General features: G+C 43.3%; 1 protein-coding gene across 8 annotated transcripts in view; it reads right to left on the reverse strand.

The window, feature by feature from the left end:
- The window catches only part of Sh3kbp1 (SH3 domain containing kinase binding protein 1), a 347,694-nt gene that overhangs the window by 33,148 nt on the left and 287,075 nt on the right, over window positions 1-27,471 (reverse strand). For all 8 annotated transcript variants that reach the window (XM_032890004.1, XM_032890006.1, XM_032890007.1 and 5 more), the window contains one exon: window positions 25,000-25,159. In XM_032890004.1, the coding sequence (XP_032745895.1) occupies window positions 25,000-25,159 (160 nt within the window). The remainder of the gene's footprint in view (window positions 1-24,999; window positions 25,160-27,471) is intronic.

Consider the following 27,471-nt stretch of genomic DNA (forward strand, 5'->3'; position numbering starts at 1 on the left):
GCACTTGCCTAGCAAGCGCAAGGCCCTGGAGGAGGAAAGAAGGAAGGAAGGAAGGAAGGAAGGAAGGAAGGAAAGGAAGGAAGGAAGGAAGGAGGAAGGAAGGAAGGAGGAAGAAGGAAAGAAGGAAAAGGAGGGAGGAAGGAAGGAGGGAAGGAAGGAAGGAAGGAAGGAAGGAAGAGAAGGAGGGAAGGAAGGAAGAAAGGAAGGAAGGAAGAAAGGAAGGAAGGAAGGAAGGAAGGAAGGAAGGAAGGAAGGAAGGAAGGAAGGAGGGAAGGAAGGAAGGAAGGAAGGAAGGAGGGAAGGAAGGAAGGAGGGAAGGAAGGAAGGAGGGAAAGAAGGAAGAGGGAAGGAAAGAAGGAAGGAGGGAAGGAAAGAAGGAAGGAAAGAAGGACAGAGGGAAGGAAAGAAGGAAAGGGAAGGAAGGAAGGAAAGAAGGAAGGAAGGAAGGAAGGAAGGAAGGAAGGAAGGAAGGAGGGAAGGAAGGAAAGAAGGAAGGAAGGAAGGAAGGAAGGAAGGAGGGAAAGGAAGGAAGGAAGGAAGGAAGGAAGGAGGGAAGGAGGGAAAGGAAGGAAGGAAGGAGGGAAGGAAGGAAGGAAGGAAGGAGGGAAGGAAGGAAGGAAGGAAGGAAGGAAGGGGAAGGAAGGAGGGAGGGAAGGAAGGAAGGAGGGAAGGAAGGAAAGAAAGAAGGAAGGAAGGAAGGAAGGAAGGAAGGAAGGAAGGAAGGAAGGAAGGAGAGAAGGAAGGAAGGAGGGAAGGAAGGAAGGCAGGAAGGAGGGAAGGAAGGGAAGGAAGGAGGGAAGGAAGGAAGGAAGGAAGGAGGGAAGGAAGGAGGGAAGGAAGGAAAGAAGGAAGGAAGGAAGGAAGGAAGGAAGGAAGGAAGGAAGGAAGGAAGGAAGGAAGGAAGGAAGGAAGGAAAGAAGGAAGGAGGGAAGGAGGAAGGAGGGAAGGAGGGAAGGGGGAAGGAGGGAAGGAAGGAAGGAAGGAAGGAAGGAAGGAAGGAAGGAAGGGAAGGAAAGAAGGAAGGAGGCAAGGAAGGAAAGAAGGAAGGAAGGAAAGAAAAAAGGAAGGAAGGAAGAAAGGAAAGGAAGAAAAAAGGAAGGAAAGAAGGAAAGAAGGAAGGAAGAAAGGAAGGGAAGAAGGAAGGAAGGAAGGAAGGAAAGAAGGAAAGGAAGAAGGGAAAGGAGGAAGGAAGGAAGGAAGGAAGGAGGGAAGGAGGGGAAGGGAGGAAGGAAGGAAGGAAGGAAGGAAGGAGGGGAGGAAGGAGGGAAGGGAGGAAGGAAGGAAAGAAGGAAGGAAGGGAGGAAAGAAGGAGAGAAGAAGGGAGAAGGGAGGAAGGAAGGGAGGGAAAGGAGGAGAGAAAGGAGAAGGGAGGAAGGAGGGAAAGAAGGAAGGAGGGGAGGAAGGGAGGAAGGAAGGGAGAGAGGAAGGGAGGTAGAGAAGAAAGGAGGGGGAGGGAGGAAGAAAGGGAGGGAAGGAAGGAAGGAGGAAGGAAGGAAGGAGGAAGGAAAGGAAGGAAAAGGAGGGAAGGGAGAAAGGAGGAAGTGGAGGAAGGAAGAAGAAAGAAGGAGGGAAGGAAGGAAGGAAAGAAGGAAGAGGGAAGGAAGAAGAGGCAAGGAAAAGAAGGAAGAAGAGGAAGGAAGGAAGGAGGGGAAAGAAGGGACAGAGGGAAGGAAAAGAAGGAAAGGAAGGAAGGAAGGAGGGGAAGGAAGGAAAGAAGGAAGGAGGAAGTGAGGAAGGAAGGAAGGAAGGAAGGAGGGAAGGAAGGAAGAAAGGAAGGAAGGAAGGAAGAAAGAAGGAGGAAGGAAAGAAGGAAAGAAGGAAAGAAGGAAGGAAGGAAAAGAAGGAAGGAGGGAAGGAAGGAAAGGAAAAAGGAAGGAGGCAAGGGAAGGAAGTAAAGAAAGAAGGAGGGAAGGAAGGAAGGAAAGAAGGAAGGAGAAGGAAAGGAAGGAAGGAAGGAAGGGAAAGAAGGAAGGAAGGAGGGAAGGAAGGAAAGGAAGGAAGAAGGAGGGAAGGGAAGGAAGGAAGGAAGGAAGGAAGGAAGGAAGGAGGAAGGAAGAAGGAGGAAGGAAGGAAGGAAGGAAGGAGGGAAGGAAGGAAGGAAGGAGGGAAGGAAGGAAGGAAAGAAGGAAGGAGGAAAGAAGGAAGGAGGAAGTGAGAAGGAAGGAGGAAGGAAGGAGGGAAGGAAGAGGGAAGGAGGAAGGAAGGAGGAAGGAAGGAGGAAGGAGGGAAGGAAGGAGGGAAGGAAAGAAGGAAGGAGGGAAGAAGGAAAGAAGAAGGAAAGAAAGGAAGAAAGAAAGGAAGGAAGGAAGGAAGGAGGAAGGGAGGAGAAGGAAAAAGGAAGGAAAGAAGGAAGGGAAGGAAGGGAGGAAGGAAAGAAGGAAGGAAGGAAGGAAGAAGGAAAGAAGGAAGGAAGGAAAGAAGGAAGGAAAGAAGGAAGGAAGGAAGGAAAGAAGGAAGGAAAGAAGGAAGGAAGGAAGGAAGGAGAGGAAGGGAAGGGGAAGAAGGAAGGAAGGAAAGAAGGAAGGAAAGGAAAGAAGGAAAGAAGGAAGGAAGGAAGAAGGAAAGAAGGAAAGGAAGAAGAAGGAAAGAAAAAAAGAAGGAAGGAAAGAAGGAAGGAAAAAAGGAAGGAGGGAAAGAAGGAAGGAAAGAGGAAGGAAAGAAGGAAGGGAAGAAGGAAGGAAAGAAGGAAGGAAGGAAAGAAGGAAGGAAGGAAGGAAGGAAGGAGGGAAGGAAGGAGGGAAGGAAGGAAGAAAGGAAGGAGGGAGGGAGGGAGGGAAGGATGGAGGGGAGAGAGGGAGGGAAGGAAGGAGGGGAAGGGAAGGAGGAAGGGAAGGAGGGAAGGAAGGAGGGAAGGAAGGAGGGAAGGAGGGAAGGAAGGAAGGAAGGAAGGGAAGGAGGAGGAAGGGAAGGAAGAAGGGAAGGAAGGGAAGGAAGGAAGGGAAGGAGGGAAGGAAGGAAAGGGAAGGAAGGAAGGAAAGAAGGAAGGAGGGAAGGAAGGAGGCAAGGAAGGAAAAGAAGGGAAGGAAGGAGGAAGAAGGAAAAGAAGAAGGAGGGAAGAAGGAGGCAAGAAGGAAAGAAGGAAGGAAAGAAGGAAGGAAAGAAGGAAGGAGGGAAGGAAAGAAGGAAGGAGGGAAGGAAGGAAGGAAAGAAGGAAGGAGGGAGGGAGGGAAGGAAGGAAGGAAAGAAGGAAGGGAGGAAGGAAGGAGGGAAGAGAAGGAAGGAAGGAAGGAGAAGGAAGGAAGAAAGGAAGGAGGGAAGGAAGGAAGGAAGGAAAGAAGGAAGGAGGGAAGGAAAGAAGGAAGGAAGGAAAAGTGAACAGTGATAAGCAAAGCCCAAGGACAGTACAGAGAAATGAGAACTAGAAAAATAGTAAATCAAGGGCCACAGGACTTCTGATGCTTTATAGTATGACTAGAAACTAATTGGTGGTTGACAGTAACTGAATGTTTCAAAGCAGCTAACAGGGTTTTGGATATCTCCAACATAAACAAATAGTACGTATCTGAGGTGGCAGATATGTCAATTATCCTTACAGTATCAACACACACTGTATATGTATACTATACATATACTATGTATATGTATACACACACTGTAAATGTCACACTATACCCATAAATATATACAATTAACTATTTTTCAATATAAAAATGTGTGCTGGAGATATATAGATGTACATACTAGGTAAGCTGAGTTCTTGTGTAGTACATGGGAAGCCTTGAGTTCAATGGATGATAAGGCAAGAAATAGAATTGTATTTTTAAAAAGAAACAAGGGGCCTGGAGAAACGGTTACAAGATTGCACTGTTTTTTTTCAGAGGACCTGAGTTTAGTTCTCAACACCCGTGCTGGGTGGCTCATAACCACCTGTAACATAAACACCAGGAAATCTGACACCCTCTTCTAGCCATAGTCAGCATCTACACACTCATATGTATGTGCACAGGCATGTTTGTGTGCAGGCACAGTTAAAAATACATTGAAAATAAAAAGAAGTGAAAATACTTAGGGGAGAGTTACCTGTTGGACCTTTCTTAACGGCATTCCTTAAAGAATACAATATAAGAAGCCCAGTCACAAAAGAACACATGTGGTATGCACTCACGGATAAATGAATATTAGCTCAAAAGCTAGAATTACCCAAGATACCATCCACAGACCGCATGAAATTCAAGAAGAAGGACAACCAAAGTGCAGATGCTTCAGTTCTTCTTAGAAGGGGGAACAAAAATATTCATAGGAGAAAATAGGAAGACAAAGTTTGGAGCAGAGACTAAAGGAAAGGCCATCCAGGGACTGCCTTATCCAGGAATCCAGCCCATATACAAACAGCCACCAAACCCAGATAAATTGCTGATGCCAGAAGTGCATGCTGAGGAGCCTGAGATAGCTGTCTCCTGAGATGCTCTGTCAGAGCATGATAAATACAGAGGCAGAAACTCCCAGCAAACCATTGAACTGAGAACAGGGTCCCCATTGGAGGAGTTAGAGAAAGAATTGAAGGAGCTGAAGGGTTTGCAACCCCATAGGAAGAACAACAATATCAACCAACCAGAGCTCCCAGGGACTAAACCACCAACCAAAGAGTACACATAGGGGGACTTATGGCTCTAGCTACATATGTAGCAGCGGATGGTCTTGTCAGACATCAATGGGAGGAAAAACTCTTGGTCATGGGAAGGCTCTTTTCCATAGTGTAGGGGAATGTCAGGGTATTGAGATCGGAGTGGGTGGGTGGGAGTGGGAGCATCCTCATAGAAGCAGGGGGAGGGATGATGGGGGAAACTGGAAAAGGGGATAACATTTGGAATGTAAATACATAAAATATACAATAAAAAAAAAGAAGTTTCACAAGAGGGAAGGTCCAAGTGAGGATGCCTCAATGCCACATAAAGGGGGAAACAAAATAATCATGAGAGGGAGGGAGGAGGGACCTGGGTGGGAGAGGAGGGGAGGGGAAAAGGGGAACAAAAATCAGGTATGGGTGGTGTAGGGGAGGGGTAGGAGAAGTTCAGAGGCCAGAGAATGAACAAACATGCAGCTGCTGGGGGTGGAGGTAGGGGGACCCTTTAGAAAATCCCAGAGACTCCCAGAATTCGATGGGGGGGTGAACTTAGCCAAAATATCCAACAGTGAGAAGGAACTGAAGAGTCTACCTCCAGTAGACTTGTAATGATATACTAGTTACTTGAGTTCAATCCCTGGAAACTAATACATGTAGAAAGACTAACTCCCTAAGGTTGTCCTTTGACACACACACACACACACACACACACACACACACACAGAGAGAGAGAGAGCAAGGCCCCAGTGTCAGTGGAGGGACAGGTTACTAACCCCTTGTGTCAAAATTTCTGACCCAGAATTGTTCCTGTCTAAAAGAAATACAGAGAAAAAATGGAATAGAGCCTGAGAAAAAGGCTGTCAAGCATCTGGCCCAATTTGAAATCCATCTTATCTATATGTGTGGGGGTGGGTTGGGTGGGCACCAAGGCCTGACACTGTTACTGATGGTCTGGTGTGCTTACAGACAGGAGCCTGGCATGGCTGTCCTCTGAGAGGCCCTACCAGCAGCTGACTGAGACAGATGCAGATACTTCTGCCCAACCACTGGACTGAAGTCAGGGACCCCTATGGAGGAATTAGGGGAAGGATTGAAGGAACTAAAGGGAAGGGCAACCTCAGAGGAAGATGAGCAGTCTCAACTAACCTGGACCCCAGGGAGTTCCCAGAGACTGAGCCATCAATCAAAGAACATACATGGGCTGGTCTGAGGTCCCCAGCACATATGCAGTAGAGGACTGCCTGGTCTGGCCTCAGTGGATGAAGATGCACCTAATTCTGTAGAGATTTGAGGCCATAGGGAAGGGGGAGGTCTGGGGAGGGAGAAAGAAGAGAGGAGGAGAGGACGAACACCCTCTCAGAGGCAAGGGGGAAGCGGCATGGGATGAGGAACTGTGAGAGTAGGGTACCAGGAGAGGGCAATGGATGGAATGTAAATATAACACCTTAGCAAGTTGTGTATACTGAAGCATTATTATAAGTAACTAATACAGGCAATTCCAAGTACAGGGGGGCACTAAGTAAGTTATATACTAATATTATGTCAGTGTATTTGAAGAAATTGAACATACTTGGCTTTTGGTTTCCTGAAAGGGAGGCTTCTGAAAGCTATCAAAAGGCAAGATGGTTTGACATTCTCGTGGGTAGCTGAGGAGTACACGAGAGGAGTTGTTGATGAGGAGGAAGTTGGCTTCTGCATTAATCACATGTACCTCAAAACATGGCTGTTTTAGAACATATGTTTCTTGGTTAATGTCAATCGTGGAGCTGCTGCCTACTTCTTCTGAGTTAACACTAGAAGCTCATCAAATGAGAGGCTATCTTAAGGGACTGGAGATGACTCCATTGCCTATTTGTGCTCAGGATATCTTATTTCCCTGTTATTAGATGACTCAAACATTTTACTCTTTTATATAAAGTTTTCTTTTGAATATAGCTTTTTGCCTTTTAGTCTATTCTATATAGTTGTGGGGAGCATGTATATATGCATTTGACTGGGTATGTGTGTGTGTTATGCATGCATGTGTATACATGTGCCCATCAAGGTTGATGATATTGGGTATCTTCCATGACCAATTCCCATTTTTTATTTACTTATTTAGCCATGTAGTCATTCATGTATTTGTTTGGAGATGGGGGTCTCACTATGTAGCTCTGAATGGCCTGTAACTCACAGAGATCTGCTTGGCTCTGCTTCCTGAATGTGCCACCATGCCTAGCACCTCACACTGAACCTGGAGCTCATCAATTCAACTAAACTGATTAGCCAATGAGTTCCAGGGATTCCCCAGTTTCTGTCTCCCTAGAACTGGAGTTAAAGATACATACACCACTGTTCAGGTTTTATATGGGTTCTGGGGATCTGAACTCAGGTCCTCTTGCTTGCACACAGAGACTTTACTGAATGTGCGATAAATCACAGTAGTCTTTTAGCCTTTTATTTTTAAAATTACTTTTTGCAGAAAGGTATAACATTTATTATCACATTATTACTATTCAAACCCAGCAACAATTAAGATATGGTTGTAGGTATATTCTTTATGATTTAAATATTTTTAATTTCCCATGACATATTTTGTCACATTCTTTCCTCTTCCCCAACTCTTCCCATACCCTCCTTCCCTACCCAATAAACTTCATTAAAAAAAACTTTAAGTTGGAGAGGTGGGAAATATCAAAATATATGAAGAAAAACTTAATAAAAATGGAACTAAACATTTTTGTAGGCAAGCAGTAATTGTTTATATTTATAAGGTACAATGTGATGTTTCAATATATGTATCCATCACAGGTTGATCGAATCAGGTTAGTCAGCATATCTATTGCCTCAAATATTTATCTCTTTGTGGTAAAAACCCTTAACCATCCTTTCTTTTAGTTATTTTGAAAAATATAACACATCATTGATTATAATTTCCATATTGTGCAGCAAATCACCAAGACTTATTGCTGTTATCTAACTATGCTTCCTCCCTTTTGACCAATGTCTCATTTGGCCACACAGCCATTCCACCCTTCTAGTCCTAAGAATGTGACACTTTCCAATTCCACATGGAAGTGAGATTCTACAGAGTTTTCTCTCTGTCTTCCCAGCTTAGTTCACCTGCTGCACCATGAAATTTTGAAAAATACTCAGACCCTCTGAGGAATAGCACAGGATAAAATGAACTGTTTTAAGTTAAAACTCAAATGAAGATTTAAGATTAAGGTATAGATTTTAAATATTCGTGTGCATGAAAGCCAGTTCCGAGCCATAGAAACAGTCTGTAATAAATGGGTTCTATGCATTGTTGTATTGTTTACAGTGAAGAAAAACTTAAAAAAAAACACCAATGGGATGTTTTGATGTTTTAGATGTAGGGAAACATTTGAATAAACCATGACATTCAATGGGCTTTTGTGAGACATTTAAATGGCACTTATAAACAGGTTTATTCTGACAAGAATGAATGCTTCTATTACAATGTTAGAGAACAAAGGCAAGTTAACAGTGACATCCACAGCAATATGCATACGCCCACATGCCTCCCTTATGTGTTAGGAAGATGAATTCTTTTTCTTAAGACTAGAAGAATATTTACGGTAGTTATTCCTGGGGGGTGCTGATGAGTGATTTTCATCACCTAAGCGACGTACCTAAAAAACACCCATGGAATCCAGGAGCAATGGCCAAATTTTCTGAAATGGGAATATCTTATACATCTGTACAATAGATGCATTTACCCCAAGGTATAAAGCTTTATGATCTCTAGATAATGGCACCTGTGTAAGATTGACAAAAACAAGCTAAATCATACACAGAAAAAATATGGGCAAGGATTTATTTATTTTTTTAAAATGTGAATAGCGGGGTTGGGCATTTAGCTCAGTGGTAGAGCGTTTGCCTAGCAAGTGCAAGGCCCTGGGTTCAGTCCCCAGCTCCGGGGGGAGGGGGAATATATATATATATATATATATATATATATATATATATATATATATATGTATATATATATATGCCAGCACTGGTTACAAATGTGAATAGTATTTATCTTCAGAAAAAGTTTATAGGGAATTTTTCCTTCCAATTATGTTCAAGATTCATTTTACTTTTTTTTCTCCATCTTTATTAAATTGGGTATTTCTTATTTACATTTCAATTGTTTCATTTTACTTTTTATTCATGTGTGTGTGTGTCTGTCTGTGTGAGTTTATGTTATGTATGTACAGGAGCCCAAGGATACCATTGGATCCCCTGGAGGTGAAAATACAGGCAGTTGTGCACCACCCTACATGGGTGCTGGGAACTGAACTCAGGCCGTCTGGAAGAACAGCAGGTACACACACGTAAATGCCGAGCCATCTCTCCAGTTCCTTTTTCTTTCATTTACTTTTGCATTTATTATAGGACTGGAGAAATGGCTTAGCATTTAAGAGGATTTATTGCTGTTGTAAAGGACCAGGATTTGGTTCCCAGGACTCACACACTGGCTCACAACCATCCATGACTCCAATTCCAGGGGATCCAATGTTACCTCTTCTGACCTTCACAAGCACCAGGTATACACTCAGTGGATATCCATATATGTGGGCAAAACATGGACACAAGTAAAATAAAATAAATAAATAAATAAATAAAAAAGAAGTATAAGATTTTCTTTACCAGCAGGGATTAAAGACTTACACAATACCACCAAGTACTGTCATAGTCAAAGGAGGCACAGCATGGTCTTTTCCCAACAGACTCTAATACATTTCTTGAACACAGGTAGCCATCTCTCCTGGGAATTAGTCAAGATGTGTGAAATTATGAATCCTTACAGGTCCAAGCCAGGAGTACTTCATCTGAACTCACTTCTAATTGCCCATATGATCTTGGCCAGGTTACTTAATCTCTCCTGAACTCGACTCTTCATCAGCATGACTGCCGAGCTTAGTCTGGTCAGGATTACCATAGGACCATCAATAATTCTTTTTACTTTTCCTATTTTCAATATAATTGTGAAAGATAAAACAGGATGTAAGGCTAATTATTAAGCCACAGGCAGTAAATCTATTCAAATTGGAGTTGTTTTTGTTGTTTTGTTTTTTTTACTAAGAACTCCATATGTGAGTATTACATGGACATCATTTCCCCTTCCTTCTACTTTCTCCAACTCCTTCCAGGTCCCCATTTTGGTCCCCAATTTAAACATTAGAGAAATGGTCGGCAGAAGTCAGGTGGAAGATGATTCTGTGAGTTGTCCTCAAATTCTCAGACTTTCATCCTCTCCTTTGCCTTCAAATCTCCATGTCCCCATCAAGGTTTGGAATGATGTCTCTTCCTACTCTACTTGGAATAAAATGGACTCACCCTTTAGCATCTTTTGTTTCCTATTGGTTCTTGCAGACCATACCTCTATTCTTGCTCTTGTCACAATATTTGATACTTACGTATAAACCTAGATACCTACTTATTATTCAAAAGAGAATTTTTAAATATTTATTTATGTATATATGTGTATTATTGTGGGAGTAGCTTCTAGATATGTGTGTATGCCTATAGACATGAGAAGATGATGTAAAATCCTGTGGAGCTAAAGTGATAGGCAGTTGTTAGCTCTCTGACATGAGTGCTGGGATTTGGGTGCTTTGGAGGGGAAGTCAGTGGTCTTAAACCACTAAGCCAGTTCTCCAGGCCATGGAGAAGAAAATCCTATCATGTCTTCCTCCTAGTATAATACTTCTACAACTGTAATAAGATAAATGTCTGCTGTTTATCCTACTCAGCCTATGGTATTTTGTTACAGTAGCCTGAGAAAATTAATACAGCATTAAGCCTAAATAATGGAACATTCTACCACAGAGGTCAACAATGGGGAAGTTTTGCTGTAAAGGTCATTTGGGGTTCATAACCACTAGAAATTTAGAGTATATCACAAATGAAACCATTGCAAGTTGTATATAGCTACTAAAGGCTCTATCCCCAGGTTTAGGACCTCCATTCTAATGGTTTGATAAAAAGAAAAAATAATATTATGTTCCAGTTGTCAGGGTGGCTTCTTTTCAAATGGCTTTTGGTATGACATGTAGTGAACTCTGGACAGGGAGGACTTCTGCCTCAGGGAATAGATAGTATGATGTTTCTGAGATTCATCATCTGCAGGCTCTATAGATTGAAACATGAGGAACCACCCTGAAGAAATAGAAACTAACCATTCCCAAGTGACTCTTCTCCAGAGTCTAAAACAAAGACCACACTTGAATAAGGAGGCAGGGATAATGGTTCTTCCATCCAATTGAGCTTTCTGATCCCTCATGCCAAGAGCTAGACACAGGTTTTAGTTGAAATGCTCTTCTATCTAAGGCCAGAAGCAAGCCTATTTTGAAAACACAGTAGGTGTAGTTTAAAAAAAGTTCTGATCCTTCCGAGTAGGGAAGCTGCAGCTGGTGTTTTGACAGTGCTCAGACTGTGGGTGTGTAAGCATTTTACAATGTCTATTTGTAAATGCCTTTCACTATATTTATAGCCTCTTTACAACAATGCTAATGAATTTCAGTTCTGAAAAAATAGAAGAATTTCTGAAATGTACTGAAGCACATGTCTATAGTGGCTGACACCCAATGAGGATGAAGTTCTATGGTCTCCATTCTACCACAGTCTGTTCAATACAAGGATACCATTTTTTTTTCCCGAAAGGGTGTTATTGAACTCTAAATAAGAAAAAGAGAGCTTACCCTTTCATCATTTATTGGCTCCTGCCAGAGTTTTTTTTTTTTTTTAATTCTGTTACGTTTCTATCCCTACATCAAAACACAGTAAAACACAGGAGAAGGTTGGCTATCCGTGGCACCATCTACCCAAAGACACCAGAACAAAGTTACCCAAGTGGGGCTCATGCTTCTTCCTTTTAAGGGTTCATTGTGGAAGAGGGTACAGAAAGGTTGTAAGATCCAGAGGTGGTGTATGACTAAAAGGTAACTGTGTTTTGCTGGCATAGCAGGGTAGGTACATATGTGAACTCACAGCTGTTGTGATAATATGTGTTAAGACTCAAGCCAAACCATATTCTAGCAAGGAGGGTTAATTGGGCATGAAGCCCACCCCCTAATGAGCAGTTGTTGGCACTAATAGCTTCTAGGAGAGGATGAATCAGCTTTCTTTAAGAGTGTGGCCTCTGACTATACATGGACTGACCCTGGACTCTGACCTCATAGGTAGCAATGAATAGCCTAGTAAGAGCACCAGTGGAAGGGGAAGCCCTTGGTCCTTCCAAGACTGAAACCCCAGTGAACGGGATTCTTGGGAGGAGAGCAGTAATGGGGGGAGGATGGGGACGGACGGGAACACCCATATAGAATGGGAGGGGGAGGGGCTAGGGGGATGTTGGCATGGAAACCGGAAAAGGGAATAACATTTGAAATGTAAATAAGAAATACCCAATTTAATAAAGATGGGGGAAAAAAGAGAAAAAAAAGTCAAAAAAAAAAGTGTGGCCTCTGGTACACTGGCCACACTCCAGCAGGAGGTCACTCACCCAGGAGTATATGAGCATCAAAAACTGGACTTAATGGGTTAAAAAACACAGGGCACAAAGTACAGTTGCTAGAGAAGGGAGATGGATCTGAGAAGAACTGAAGAGGGAAGTGAATAAATATAATCAAAACATCTCAAAAATGTATGACATTCTCAAAGGACTAATCAAAATGAAAAGAAAATATGGAGCTAAAAAAGAAATTTAAATTTGAAATAAAAATGATTCTATTCTCACCATATCCAGAGGTGAAGCAATGCCCCTGGTTGAGTATGGGACCACCCAACTCATCTCCAAATTCTTAACCTAGAAGGGTTCCTGTCTAAAGGAAATATGGGAACAAAGAGTGGAGCAGAGACTGAAGGCAAGGCCAGAGACTGCCCCAAAGTCCAGAGACTGCCCCACCTGGGGATCCATCCCATCTGCTGACACCAAACCCAGACACTATAGGGGCTGCCAAGAGGTGCTTGCTGACAGGAACCTGATATGGATGTCTTCTGAGAGGCTCTGTCAGAGCCTTACTGATACAAATGAGGATGCTTGAAGCTAACCATTAGACTGAGCATGGGGATCCCAATGGAGGAGTTAGAGAAAGGACTGAAGGAGTTGAAGGGGTTTGCAACCCCATAAGAAGAACAACAGTATCAACCAACCAGACCCCCCAGAGCTCCCAGGGACTAGTAACAACTCTTTTTTTTTTTCTCTTTTTTGAGCTGGGGACCCGAACCCAGGGCCTTGTGCTTCAAGGCAAGTGCTCTACCACTGAGCTAAATCTAACCAGCTCCCAGGACTAAATCGCCAACCAAAGAGTACACATGGAGGACCCCATGGCTCCAGCTACATGTAGTGAGGATGGCCTTGTTGGGCACCAATGGGAGGAAAAATATCCTTGGTCATGGGAAGGCCCGTTTCCTCAGTATAGGGAATGCCAGGGCGGGGGTTGGGGTGGGGGGTGGGAGGAGGAGGGGTAGAAGGAAATACCCTCATAGAGGGGAGGGAGTTCCAGAGGGAAAAGTGAGAAAGGCGATAACATTTGAAATGTAAATACATAAAATATCCAACAAAAATGATCAAGAAAAAAATGATTCTCTTCTCATATATTTTTTTCCTGGAAGTTTTCATTTGACCCTTGCATGACAGGTAACTGGATATCATAGAGGTCCTCTTGCTTTCCTGAACAGACAAGGGTCTGAGCAGGGAAAAATAGATCCTAAGATCCCATGAAAATACAGCAGCAGCTACTGTTTGCATAATGACAATTACCTACTAGGTACTTAGGCAGGATCCTTCATGCATGGAGCATTCCACCCCCAAACCCTGCCAGGAAGCCTATTCCTTACACTGAGGGCCCCTTGCAGTGGTAGGGTGGTCACCCATACTACCAAGAGTACTGTCACGGGCAGTTTCCAGGTTTCAGTCCTTCCCTTGATAGTCTTGGCTAAGAGAGCCAACATGGGGTAGCTCAACTGGGCTATTTTAGCTATAGAGCTCCTTGTAGATTACACAGATACTTGTTGAACAATTATCACAACTTAACTTTCCCTCTGCCCAGTCCTGCTTCTATGGTCATGGAGCCCTACAACACATCTCATCTTCCCATTCTTCTGGAACAGTGTGATTCTTGAGGAACTGCCCCTGTGATATCTTGCATTTCATTATATAGCCAAAGAAACCGAGGCTAAGTGAAGCTAAGTCACTTGCCAATTTAAAGTCACCAAAGTACTAAAGTGACAGGATCTAGATTTGAATCCATTAAGTCTAATTGCAGAGACCAAGAGCACTTCTTTAAGTTGACTTATTTATTCATGCATTTATTTTAGCACAGGATCTCATGGATCCCAAGTGGGCTTAGAACTTTCTGTATAGTCAAGGATGACCTTGAAATTCTGATCCTCTTGGAGCCACTGAAGCAGTTTTATTACTCAGCTTCTCCGTCTTCCAAGCAGAGAATCTGGCCTAGTGGACAGCAGGCCATCAATCATATCAGGCCGTCTGTGTTACCCTTGTTCACTCCCAGCTGGATAAATAGCTATTGTTTCTCAAGTTAAGAAGGGCCAACAATAAAAAATGTACTCAGTGTGACCTATTCATCCCCCTTGGACCTGGGACGTAACATAAGGCTCCTGCGTAGAGGAAGATGTGGAAGACGCACAACAGCGTGCAACCCTTGAGAACATGAACTCAGCCAGTAGCATGGCCTAATTTAGCCCAAGCTGGGACAGTTAAGCCAAGACATGTGGGACGGAAACAGCACTGAAGTGCAAAGAAAGCCAAAGGGAGCACACTAACAAATCTATAACAGCACTATCAGCATTATGACAGAAAGCTATCAAGCAGACACCAAGCTTCCAGAGCTATGTGGGGATGAAGCAAGAAAGAGCAGTTCCTACAGAACAAGATTCTAAGTGCGTATGGTGATTTCATTAGCATTCCCCTAGCCTCAAAACGATATACTGCCACCATGCACATCTTTCAGCTTTAGATACCTAAAAGTATTATGAGGTAGTGGGAAGAGTCAAGAAAAAAATAGGAAAGAAAATTGAAAAGTTCTGTTTCCCAAGTGCAAGCAACTACTTAGGCACCCAGGATGAGTCTTCTAATTGTCACCACCTCTCATTCCACCTGGGAGCTGGGACTTCATATAGATGGCTACACCCATCAAACACAGAGAAGCTGCTTGAGTTACCCTGTCTTCTTTCTTTCTTCCAACTGGGACATCTTATTCACTGTCCCTTTCTAGTGTAAAACATGTACACACTCCTTGCTCATCCCAACAACATCTCGGTCCAGTGATGCCCCCAAGATTTAAAGCTGGTTAGTTTATCTCCACTTGATACAAACCTAGACATATCTGGGAAGAGGGGATGCCAACTGTGGGACTGTCTTTATCAGAATGGCTTGTGGGTAAATCTGTGGAGGCATTTCCATGATTAATGATTGAATGGGGGAGGGGCCAGCTCACCCATAGGCAGCACCACCTATAGGCAGGTGGTCCTGGTTACTGAAAGAAAGGAAGGTGAGGGAGCACTGGGAGGCAAGCCAGTAAGCAGCGTTCTTCTTGATCGCTGCTGTAATTCCTGCCTCTGGGTTCCTGCCTTGGCTTCCCTTCATGATGTACTATAACCTTTAAGCCAAATAAACTCGTTCCTGCTCAAGTTGACCTTGTTCAGTGTTATGTCATAGCAATGGAAAGCAAACTAGGACAGCGAGTGAACTCATTTCCCCTTGTCTCCTGGCTCTCTGCTTAATATCTCAGACCTCAGCTCTGACTGTGAATGTTGGGCAGCCGACACCCAGCTCAATTTCCCACTTTGTCACAGGCTTGCTTGTTCTGCTTGTAGGTCCTGTGTGATTACAGGGTAGAAGGGATGTGTACAGGGCCAGGAAGCTGAGTGATAGCAGAGCAGAAATCAAAGGGAAGATCAAAGTGACAAAGCTGGATGTCCAGCTCTGTCTTTTCCTATCATACGTGAGTGGCAATAATGCAAAGGAGCCTCCAAAATCGCATCTTTTATTTTTAGGGGAGTTTTCTTTCTCTCAATTAGCAACTAAAAGGTGACTTACAACATGTATAAAGACAGCAAATGTGGAGTACATCCTGCAGTACCAACCTGTCTCACAATATAGCAAGCCCTGGAGATGGGCCATTCCATGAAGAAAGGACAAAACAGGTTTCTCTTGTTCATCAAAGGAATAGCTTCCTCTCCTTTCCCAGAAACAGGCATCTAAATGCCCTGCTGAGATCTTAGAGTTTCCACATACTCATCTTATAGACAAAACATATCCTAGGCTAGGCACCACAGACTCTGGGATTGAAACAGTACTTCTACTGAAGTATGGGAATGCCCAAGTAATGCCAGGGACACAAAACCCCAGAGTGATTTCATTAGCAGCTCTCCTTGCAATGCATGTCTTCACCCAGATGAGCACAGACAAGCTCTGTTATTTATAGAAGGTGAAGGCATGTCAGAAGGTGATAGGGCATTTCTCATGCAATCTCTCTCCTAATCTCGACTCTTTGTGCAGGCTCTGTAAGGTCACCTGGAAGTAGGCCTTCCTCCAGATCCCAGAGAGGCCATAACAAGCCCACCAACCCCAGAAGGGCAAAAGGGTAGAGTTCATATATAAGTCCCCATTTTGGTGTTTCAAAGGCAAGCAAGGGGCTTGAAGGAAGCTGAGCCCAGATCCTTGCCAGTGTCAGCGGGAGAGAGAACTCATCATTGTGCAACTGTGAGAAGAGTTTGTAGGGTGCCACTTAGAGGCAATGCATTAGAAAGAAAATCGCTGTAGGAAAAGCAGGCTAGCAACCAAACGGCACTGTGAGGTGCTGATACTTCCTAGTGTCTCACTGCCTTAGTTGGACCACCCAGTGGCAGGAAAATCAGTGTGACTCAGTTGGGGCAAAACCCTGTCACTACTTCTGGGTTTTGCTACAGCAAATAAATTTCAGTTATATGTGGGTGAAAAGAAAAGGAGAGAGTGCATATACCAATGACATTCAGTCAGCACCAATGTAGGCATACCTACAGTATGAGAGGTTTCCCTTGAACCTGCTGGTATTCCTCTGAATCATACATTTGCTGCCCTCCATCCATTCCCAGACTCCCCATCCTGACACTGACACTCTTTCTGGGGAATAACTATGTGTTTACAACTTCTGGCGGTCTTCTGGTCTACTGTCTGAGGGTGTCCATGATTCTGCTTCCTCAGGGGATCCAGAACATGACCTCCTTTCTACTATATTGAAAAATCTCTTCCACTGAATTCATTCTACAGACGGGAGAATTCTAAAGAGATTTGTTGGTGATAGCGCTAAAGTTTCCCGCATGAAGTTAGGGCCTGACACACAGTGTAAACTCTCTACACAAAGGTAGAGAGATGACTCAGAATTTAAGAGCACTAGAGAACCTGAGCTCTAGTCCCAGCACCCGAATGGCAAATGACAACCTTCTCTAACTTCAGTCCCAGGGAATCCAATGCCCCCTCTTCTGGCTTCTTGCGGGCACTGTATGTACATAGTGTATAGACAAACATGCAGGCAAAACACCCATATGCAAACAAAACAAAACAAAACAAAACCCTTTTCTACATCTCACCTTAGAAATTTGCAAAGGAAAGGGTTTATTTCATTTTACAGCTTTTAGTCCTTCAATCAGGGAACTTGGAAGAGGAAACTGGCAGCAAGAACAAAAGCAGAGGTCATAGGAGTGCTGTTTAATGGCTTGCTCCCCATGGCTTGTTTATCCACCTTTCTTATACCACTCTGGACTAACTGTCCAGGGTGAGCACTGTGCACGGTAAGCTGTGTTCTCCTATCCCTATCATCAAACAATAAAACACACTACAGGTTTTCTGGTGGGAACATTTTCTCAACATAGGTTCCTACACTAAAATGACTCTAGTTGTGTCACATTGACATAAAACTAGCCAGCATACTCTGACCCAAGCGCACATTCATACACATAATTGAAAAATATTTTTTAAAGGGCATGCCTTCATTCCAACTTACAGAAAAGAAAGAAAGCATTAAAAGAATCACTTAAGGCATCACTGCACATTTTCAAAAGAAAGCACTTCAGTAATGTAAATTCAAAATGATGGCCTAGGCAGCTTGGTGCACCTTTTACTGGTGAGCACACTGAACATCTACCTGTACTCTTTCGCTAGTGTTTTTCTTCCTTCTAAATCAATAGGGTCACTTACACCTACTGCTTCCCTTATATCAAAAGGGGGTCTTCTTAATGCTTTCCTTTGGTAGACACAGAGACTATACACATCTCATGCCAACCAGAACCCAGAAGCTTACTTCCTGCTAAGTTGTAGCCCAGCTGCATAAGCAACCATGATGCATTACTCATTCGGGCAAAACCATTAACTTCTATGCTGGTAAGTTGGTCTCAAGAGGCATAACTACCCTTCTCTAAGCACTTAGTTTATGTTTGGTACATAAATGCTTACTTAATCTTTGCCTCAACCTAAAATGTCCCAAAGCCCATCAATCACTCATTGTCCATGTTTCTCTAAGATCCAGGGCTGTGGAAATCACTACAAGTGGGGAAAATGTAACTCTACTACATTGTCTTATCCTGTTCTACAATCCTCTCAGCGGAGCCTCTAGTCCTCCACAGGAAGACTGCATAGTGCTATGGTTTGGGTATGACATATGTCCTACAGGCTCATGGATTGAACACTTAGTTCCCACCTGACATTGCTCTTTTGGGCAGCCTAGGGGGAAGATGGAGTCTACCTGGGGGAAACAGTCACTAGAGGTGTGCTTGCAGGTTATTTCAGATTCTCAACCCCATCCCTGTCTTTCTGCTTTCTGGGCACCAGCAGTGAACAGCTTTCTGCTCCAACACTCCTGTTCACACCATGTTCTGCCTAAGCACATAGTTCTAAATGATCATGGAATAATCCTGTTAAGCCATGAGCCCAGAGAAGTTCTTCTTGTATTATTCTGCTTCGGTCAGGTATTTGGTCACAGCAACAGAGTAGCACTGGTTTGGGAGGTTATCAGACTTCCTGCTCATAACCCCATCCTCAGCTCCTAGGATCACTTCTCTTTCTCATCCCAAGCCAATGGTCTGCATCCTCTGAGAGAGCTGAGCCTTAATAATCAACTTCCCTATGTCTACCACCAATTCACCTAAAGGCCTGCATTGACCTCACACTCTCAGACAAGCCAGAGTAAAGGCTGTCAACTGAGCACTTCCAGACACCAGACAGAGCCTGAAGGTTATGTCGGCAGTCCTAGCATTGCAACATCAAGGCCATCTTTCAAAAGTCCCATCATCTTCTGGAGTCCACAGTGTCTGCTAACAAAATGCTAAATCTTTATTTCAGCCTGTCATCAACAACACACCCTCCCCAACCCAGTGAGAGCCATCTGGGAGGATATTAGCTTAAAGAACCCCAGCCTTCTCCCTCTTCTCTTGTCATCTTTTTAATTCCCTCTCTAGGATGGCCACCTGGGTGATTCCTCCCCAACATTGCTTCTCCTTTCCCCAGTCCCTTTAGTGCTTACAACCATCATTCATTCACCTTCAGCCATCCACTACCGCCACCTTAAAACACTGTAGCCTGTGGAGAGATTCCTCTCCATAAGTTTCATCTCTAAGGCAGACAGCATTAGTTAGTCTCTCCTCTGGCCACAGACTCCTGTTCTCCCTTTTACTTTCCCCACTTCTCCCTTGTTTGCTTGCCTTGCCCCTAACACCTTGTAGCTGTGCTCCCCTCCCTTGCATCTGCAACCCTGTGTCTATCCCTTATGCTTCAGGGAACTACCTGTTTCCTCCAGCCAGTGCCCATGAGCTTGCAGCAGGCAGCAGGTAACTCAATCGTTCCCTCTCAACTCAGAGCAAAAGGCCTCCTTTAGCTTCCTCATTCTTTACTGGAAAAAACTGGTTAGGACTTAACTAACTGGGTCAGTGGGACTGACAAACCTGTTTTGTCTAGCCTCTAGCCAGCTTGCTTCTACCTCCCTCTTCCTTGAAGGGCAAATGCCTGCTCGGCTCCTCAAGTTGCTGTTTTCTGTCTTCTACTAAAGTCAATTTCCTGTTTCTCTTCATCAAGTCCTTAGATTTTTTGTTGTTGTTTTGTTTTTCTTTTTGGGCCCTTTTGCAGAGTCTGAGACTTTCTTCAAGCAGAGGTTTCTGAATCTGTTTTTATTATTATTAAGTTGGTAACAAACTATTAAATCTATAACCCCACATAAATGTGTATAAGCACACACACACACACACACACACACATATACACATACATACACACACACACATACACATACACACAAGATGTAGGTGGTAGTGGAAGTTAACTAAGATCTACTTATGTTCAAGTGTCATGACAGGGTAGACAGAAAATGTTTATTGGATTACAAGCACCTTTGTTATATGTTAGATCACATACGGTGGGCAAAGCCAGCTTAACGTATCATGAAAAACAACTGAAGGATCTCTAAGGATCCCAGAGGACACCTGAGGCGACACTTTTAGCGTAGGGAAAATTTCTTATCATCATTCAACTTTCTTTTGTTTCTTTGGCATTATAGTCTCACTACATAGTCCCAACTAGCCTGAAACTTGTGATATTCTCACCTCCATTTCCCAAGTGCCAGGATGATGACATGTGAGCCATCACTGTGCTTGGCACCCACCATTTTAAAGTTAACCCTGTTAATGGTTTTTGAAGTAGTTTTTCATATTAAAATTAAATATATACTTTCTAGAAATTAGAAAACCATTCTTACCAGTGCTAAGGGATGTAGAGACCTGAGGATGACAGCAATCACTCTCCTATCCTGACAGTGATCTTCAATTTGCTCAGACTAGACACTTCTTTGAGGTGCCCTTCTGGTGTCTCTGAATAGAATTCTTGAGAACTGAACAGGAATACTGGAGCCCTATTCTCTTTAAGATCCAGAATAGTGCCCAGCACACAGTGGGCCCATGATGTACTTTTCCCCCATGGAGGTCCCTTTCCTTGGAAATACTTACTCCTGTTAAAAGACAGAAGCCTCTTCTGGAAGTACCACATGGCTGCAGCTTGCTGGTTCTTGGGAAAACCTAGACAGGAACCAGCAGCTGAAACCACAATGCTTCCTTGTCCAGTAAGACCGGCCAAGGAGGACTGTATGTTCTTTTGCTTAATTATCTATTAGCCTGCCTGGCCATCTGGTCAGGTAAATCTTGGTAAAGATTTGTTTCCTGCAGCTTACTGCCCTTTTTGTAGAGGGACACTGGCCCAGAACTGCTTGAATATTGTTGGCACACTTCTACCACAAACAATTTGGCAGAATAAAACAACTTGACAAACTAATAAATGCTATACTTTTCAAATGTAAATACTTAGCAAGAAGTATAACATGCATTAGGTACTAAGGGGCAATGAGATTTTCTTTGATGATGATGATGATGATGATGATGATGATGATGATGACGACGATGATGATGATTTTGCTTCTTAAAATTCATGGTATACTAGACTACTTTGTATATAAGGAACACATGCTCAAGAGCTTGAGTAGAGGCTGAGATGGAACACAGAAGAGGCAAATGGAATAAGCACCCCCACTTAAAGAACTATGGCCTTCAACAAGTGTTTGTTAAATGAGCCGCTACCATATGCTTCACACTGTAAGGCATGTGGTAGTGATGAAACACGCTCTTGATCTGCTTTAAATCCAGTAAAGGAGTCCGTGCATGGGTACATCCCAAGTGGCATAGTATCAGTCCCAGCACCATGCTAAACATGAGGAGTCAGGCATTTCAAGAAGAGAGCAATAGTGAAAGATAAGAGAATACTTCTAGAAGGAGACATGGATCAGACATCAGGCTGTATCAGTAGGTGCATTAGAGGTAGTCAGAGGAGGATGGACAAAAACCAACATCAACTTGGGAGATCCTAAAACAGTGGTTCTCGGGGTGTAGACTTCACCATCAGCAGTGTTAGCACCTAGAAACTATTTAGAAATGCAAATTCTAGTATTGGGGATACGGTTTAGTTGGTAGCTTACGGTTTAGTGGTAGGTATTCTAGAGGCATATTCTCAGTTAAGATTCCTTGCCTAATATACACAAAGCCTTGAGTTCAATTCCAAACAACACATAAGCCAGGTATGATGTCACATGCTTGTGATCCCAGCACTAGGAATGTGGAGGCAGGAGGATTAGAAGTTCAAATCCTTACATTCACAGCATTTTTTTGGGGGGGGGGAGGAAATGATTTATTTAATCTTACAGTTACACATCACAGTCTATCATTAGAGAAAGTTAGGGCAGGAACCCAAGGGAAGAACCTGGAAGCAGAAACTGAAGCAGAAGCCATGGATGAACACTTCATAGTAGTTTCTTGACCATGGCTTCCTCATACATCTTTCTTATAAAATTCAGGACCATCTGACTAGGGTGGTACCTACCCACAATCAGCAAGGCCCTCCCATGTGAATCATTACTCAAGAAAATACTCCACAGATTTGCTACATGACAATCTTCTAGAGGCATATTCTCAGTTAAGATTCCTTGTTCCCAGATATATCTAGGCTTTTGTAAAGTTTACAAAAAACAATTAGTATACTGACATACATATAACACACATAAAATTTAAGTTTATATTGCATAGCTGAGAGAAAACATGATTATATTTCATTCTTCTAGTCATGTATTTTTTTTTTCATTTTGGGGGTATTTATTGGATATTTTTATGTATTTACATTTCAAATGTTATCCCCTTTCCCTCCACCCCCTGCTTCTATGAAGATGCTCCATTCCCACTCACCCACTTCCACCTCAACATCCTGGCATCCCCCTACACCGGGGAAACGAGCCTTCACAGGACCAAGGACTTCTCCTCCTATTGATGCCAGACAAGGCCATCCTCTGCTACATATGTAGCTGGAGCCATGGGTCTGTCCAAGTGCATTCTTTGGTTGGTGGATTAGTCCCTGGGAGCTCCGTGGGATGTGGTTGGTTGATATTGTTTTTCTTCCTATAGAGTTGCATTCACAGCATTTTTAAGGACAGCATGGGCTACATGAGGCCCCGCCTCTAAAACAAAACCAAACCAAAACCAAACCAAAACAACAACAACAAAAAAGCCCCAAATGAAAATGTCCAAGTCTATTTCAGGTCTGCTGAGTCAGAACCGCAGGATGGAGTCCTACAATCTTGGGTGCTTGGCAGTCACAGGGTGAGTAGGGGTTACAGTATCTCCACCTTTGTATAGCCTACTTAGGTGGCAGGACAATGTTAAGAATTTTTGCTTCCCAATAGTTTATATATATAGAAAGCCTTTGTACACCCTCCTTGGTAGCCTGCCCTCCTACCTCACAAAGTAGATTTGAGAACTGGAGGCTGAGAAGTGCTAGACAGAGGCAGGAGATAAATGTGACCTCTTGGGCCTGCTAGCTCATCGAGGGTGACAAGCTTCCTCTAGCTTGCAAAGCTGCACCTATCCCATAATCACAGCGTCGAGGGTAACTCTCAAAGACAAGGATACCGCGAGAACACCGCTGCTTGTTTGATCAGATCATCATAAAAAGCTGCAGGACGGTGTTAGAACACGGTATTGACTATATTGAAATGTGCGTAGCCCCTGAAGACCAACAGGATTTGGCAGCGTATGGCCTTGGCTGTCCTTTGGCAAGTTACAATGCGATAGGTGATCTTTCTTGCTCGACATCCTTTTGTTTGGATAGCTCATATTCTCTACAGCAGCACTCTGTTTGCCTAACCTTTTCCTTCTGATATGTTAGCTTCAGAGATGAGTATTGCACTGATGTGACTGTCGCTCAAGTTATTGGGACTTTCAGGTGGTCTCATCACACACAAAGAGCTCTTTACTGTCCATCAGATGAGGGTATGACTCATAGGGACCTGACTGGAGGATTAGAGGTCATAATCTAATTCATTCTCACAAGGGCCATTTCACAGAAGCAGTAGTTCAATTGAACCTTAGTACAACACCTACAGAATGCTAACTCACGTGCTCTACAGATGCACATAGTTCTCTGCTCAGCCGGGCAGGCTACCTCCCATAGACAGACATGTTATCTGTACCTCTCAGCCATCTAAGCCAGGAAGTGTCTCTTTACTTGGTCAGTGTTGGGAGGATACTCGTTACTCTTATTATGGTAAGTAAGTGGGCTGTGTGACAACACAGACGAACACTGAAGAAGTACATGGTACAAAGTAAAAACAGCCATGCACTTTGAGTCTACTTATATGAGGTACCGAGAGGTCAAAATCAGAGACAGGAAGCAAAATAATCACATCTAAGACTATAGGAAGGCAGCAATGGCGAGATGCTGTTTAGTGGGTATAGATGTGCATTTATACCAGAGGGGGAAATTTCTGGAAATGACTGCAACAATAATGGGAGCATACCTAATTCGAACCATGAATTTAAAAATGGTTAAGATGATAATTTGTATGCTATGTGAATTCCATCACAGTTTTAAAAATTTAAGTAAACACTATTGTCTTACTGCAGTATGCACAGTTTAATAGTTAACAATGAGAATTCTGTTACTTTATAAGCATGTGCTATATATTTAAATATTACATCTAGGTGAACTTCAGTGTCACTTTAAATTTAGATGGTGAAAGGGAGGTTAGAAAGACAACACTTTGCAAAGGGGTGGGCTAAGATTCAAGCCTAAAGGACTGCCTGCTTTCAACACAGGACCTTAGAAGCTGTACCCAATGCTTACTATGCAAACAGCTTATAAGAATAGACTTCAGGGTGTTTACAGAGACAGGTGAAGATCTCCAGGCTACTTGCTCTCATGTAGCACACTAACATGTATTATGCAAGTACGGAATGGCAGAAAGTTCTAAGTAAGAACTAGTAGAGAGAATTCAAAAGTTTCTTGTCTATATAATTCTGTAATACACAATACCAACTCTGATTTTAGATTACCAGCACATGTTTGAGACAACCAGTGAAGAACTTGGCCATGAAGAATTTACCATGTTGTCAGGCATGTCTTTGAGGGTCTTAGAATTCAGAGTCACATGCCTCAGGAAAATCTGTCATGCAGCTCTTGTCCTCCACACCATGCTATGAAAAGTAGACGGAGCCTAGGGCATAGCTCAAGGGACCACAGAATGGCTAGAGTTAGGAAACATAGCTATAATAAGCGAGGTATGCGAAGATGTGCAAAGTCATCTAGGAGATGAAGGAGAGTACACCACCTGCACCTCCACTCTGCAAGGCCGCTGGCCTTGTTCTGACAAATCTCAGGAAAATGCTCTGGGTTTGAGCAGGGTCTACATGACATGGGCCCAGTTCTTGTCTCATGTGCCCTGAAACCCACACTGTGCTTACTCTATAACACCTTGCATCCACTTCCTCATTGGAAAAAAAAAGTGGCTGGAATCTTTAGACAAAGCTTGATTCCCATGATCATCCCATGCCTACCCGCCTTAGTGAGAAGATGGCAGTACCTGGTGTGTGTCAGGGGGCCCACTGGTCGCTCGGGTCTTCTTGGGGGCAACACACCGGGTCTGTTCAGAGAATTGGTCTTAGGTGGACGAGGCTTTTTAGGTGGGATGGCAGGAACAGAAGGCTTCTGTAAATCCAGTTTTGGCTCTCTCTCTGGTCTTTCTTTAAGTCATTTTTTGAGGAAGTGAGCATGAAGAAAATAGACAGACCTTATGTCAGTGACAAAGTTTACATATACATTGCTTATTTCCTGCTTTAAAATACATGCACGTGCGCGCATACACACACACACACACACACACACACACACACACACACACACACACACATTGATATCCCTTCTGAGAGCTAAGCTGATAGCGAAGAGTACCATTCACTACTTATTCATAGCCAAATTGGAGTCAGAACTCGATGTTCTCTTTTTCCTGTGCTTTTGCTAGTGCTGGTCCTTCTGCCACAGAGCTCCAAGCAAGCTCTGGATTCAAGCTCCTACCTAACCTTCAAGGCCTGGATAAAACATCTCTTTAAGATCCTGTGCAGTATTGGCATACAACTGATATTCCATAGATAGTTGATAGGTTTTACCATGTGGCCTATATGATCTTCTACTGGGTGTAGGGAAAGAGTTGCCCTGGTGTATCTCAGATTAACCTTTGAGAAGCTCATCAGTCAATAAGAGAGAAAACTGCTCAGGAAATAGCTTGTTCAGAGATATCTACACAGCTTTTAAACTTGAAAGACAAAGTAGGACTTCTCAGATTGTGGAGTTGGTTTCTGGAGTCAAGGAGCTATTAGGAAGAGCTTGAATCCAGATCTGGTAGTCAAATTGGGAGGCATTCAATGACAGCTTCAATTTTCCCATTCTCAAACTAGTCTTGCCTTGTGTATGGTAGAAAAAAACATTAACCCATATTCTCACTAATAAAGACTGAATTTCCGTTTGTGTCTCACTGATGCACAGGTAAAACTCCTGTATTTGTCCTCAGAACACCTTTCATTGGCCAGCACAGGCATGAGACCATGTTGTTTGGGCACTCAGAATAAGTGGCAACAACTTTCTGTGCCTCCTAGGGTAGTATGCAAGTATCACTGGGCTTGTCTTCACTGTATTTCTAAAGGAACATACACCCAAACCAGGAATTATAAGAACTCAGTTTCTGGCACACTATGGCCAGAAAAGGAGGGACCAAGCTAAAATGTGGAGGGGCTAAGCTAAAATGTTAAGGAGTTAACTCCCTTGTTGTGCAACAAAAACAGTAACTTGCATGGTGGCATGATATAGATTTTGGTGACATCACAGGGATGCTAAGACTCAGACACTGGTTCCCTGAAGGGTCTATCTAACTAGGCTTCTAACACTAGGACTTCTGCCTTCCTGATTCACTGTGGCATAGGATAAGGACTCTGAGAGGAAGAGTTAGGGCTATGTGGCTACTTGGTCAGCCAAGGAGAATGGCTGCTCCCAAACCCATCTATAAGTTAGTCAGCATGGGCAGGGCATGAAGTATCTTAAACCCAGAGCCTAGCTAGGGTACGAATAATATTAGAGTCCTCCATGAGGACAGAGGGTAGGTGTTTAGTTATTTCATAGCACATGCTTTTAGGAAAGAGATGTTGACAGAGCATACACTGAATAGCAATTTTCTCACTGATCTCTAACACAGGCTTGGCCTTCACAATGAGGTTCTAATGACTCAAATTTTACCTGCTTACCAAGAAAGAAAGAGGCATAGATCTTTAACAGCTTGCAATGTTGGCAAAACTTTCAGTAGGCTGATGTGAAATATTAAATTCTGCAATAAAATTTCATGAGGCCACCAAGGAGCACCTCCAGATAATTATATTCATTAATTCAGCATTTCTCTTGTGACTTCAAAATAACTGCTTTTTAAAAATGGAATTTGCTTGGCTTCCTGTTCATAATAACATAGTACTTTCCTTAAAAATGTGTGATCAATCAAAACTTGGCCACCTAGTAAAAGGAGCCCTTTCACTTCATGGCATGCAGATTTCGCGGGGAAAGAGACTCAGAGTGATGGGAATCAAGCACTGTTGTTAACCTGACTGTGTGGGTTTTTTTTTTTTTTCTTTATTTTTTATTAACTTGAATATTTCTTATATACATTTCGAGTGTTATTCCCTTTCCGGTTTCCGGGCAAATATCCCCCTCCCCTTCCTTATGGGTGTTCCCCTCCCCACCCTCCCCCCATTGCCGCCCTCCCCCCAACAGTCTAGTTCACTGGGGGTTCAGTATTAGCAGGACCCAGGGCTTCCCCTTCCGACTGTGTGGGGTTTTAAGAGACCTCTCTGCCAATGGAATTTCTAAACTCTCTCTGAGGACTATGAGACAGAGTTGCTTTTCCCAGTATGCCCACCCCCCCATCCCTATCCCTCCAATATTCCTGGCCAGGAATATATGTCTATAATGTTATTAGCCAGAGTCAAGGGCCCAGAACTGACCAAGGATGAATGGT

The sequence above is a fragment of the Rattus rattus genome, chromosome X (assembly GCF_011064425.1).
Source record: "Rattus rattus isolate New Zealand chromosome X, Rrattus_CSIRO_v1, whole genome shotgun sequence".
NCBI classification, from domain to species: domain Eukaryota; kingdom Metazoa; phylum Chordata; class Mammalia; order Rodentia; family Muridae; genus Rattus; species Rattus rattus.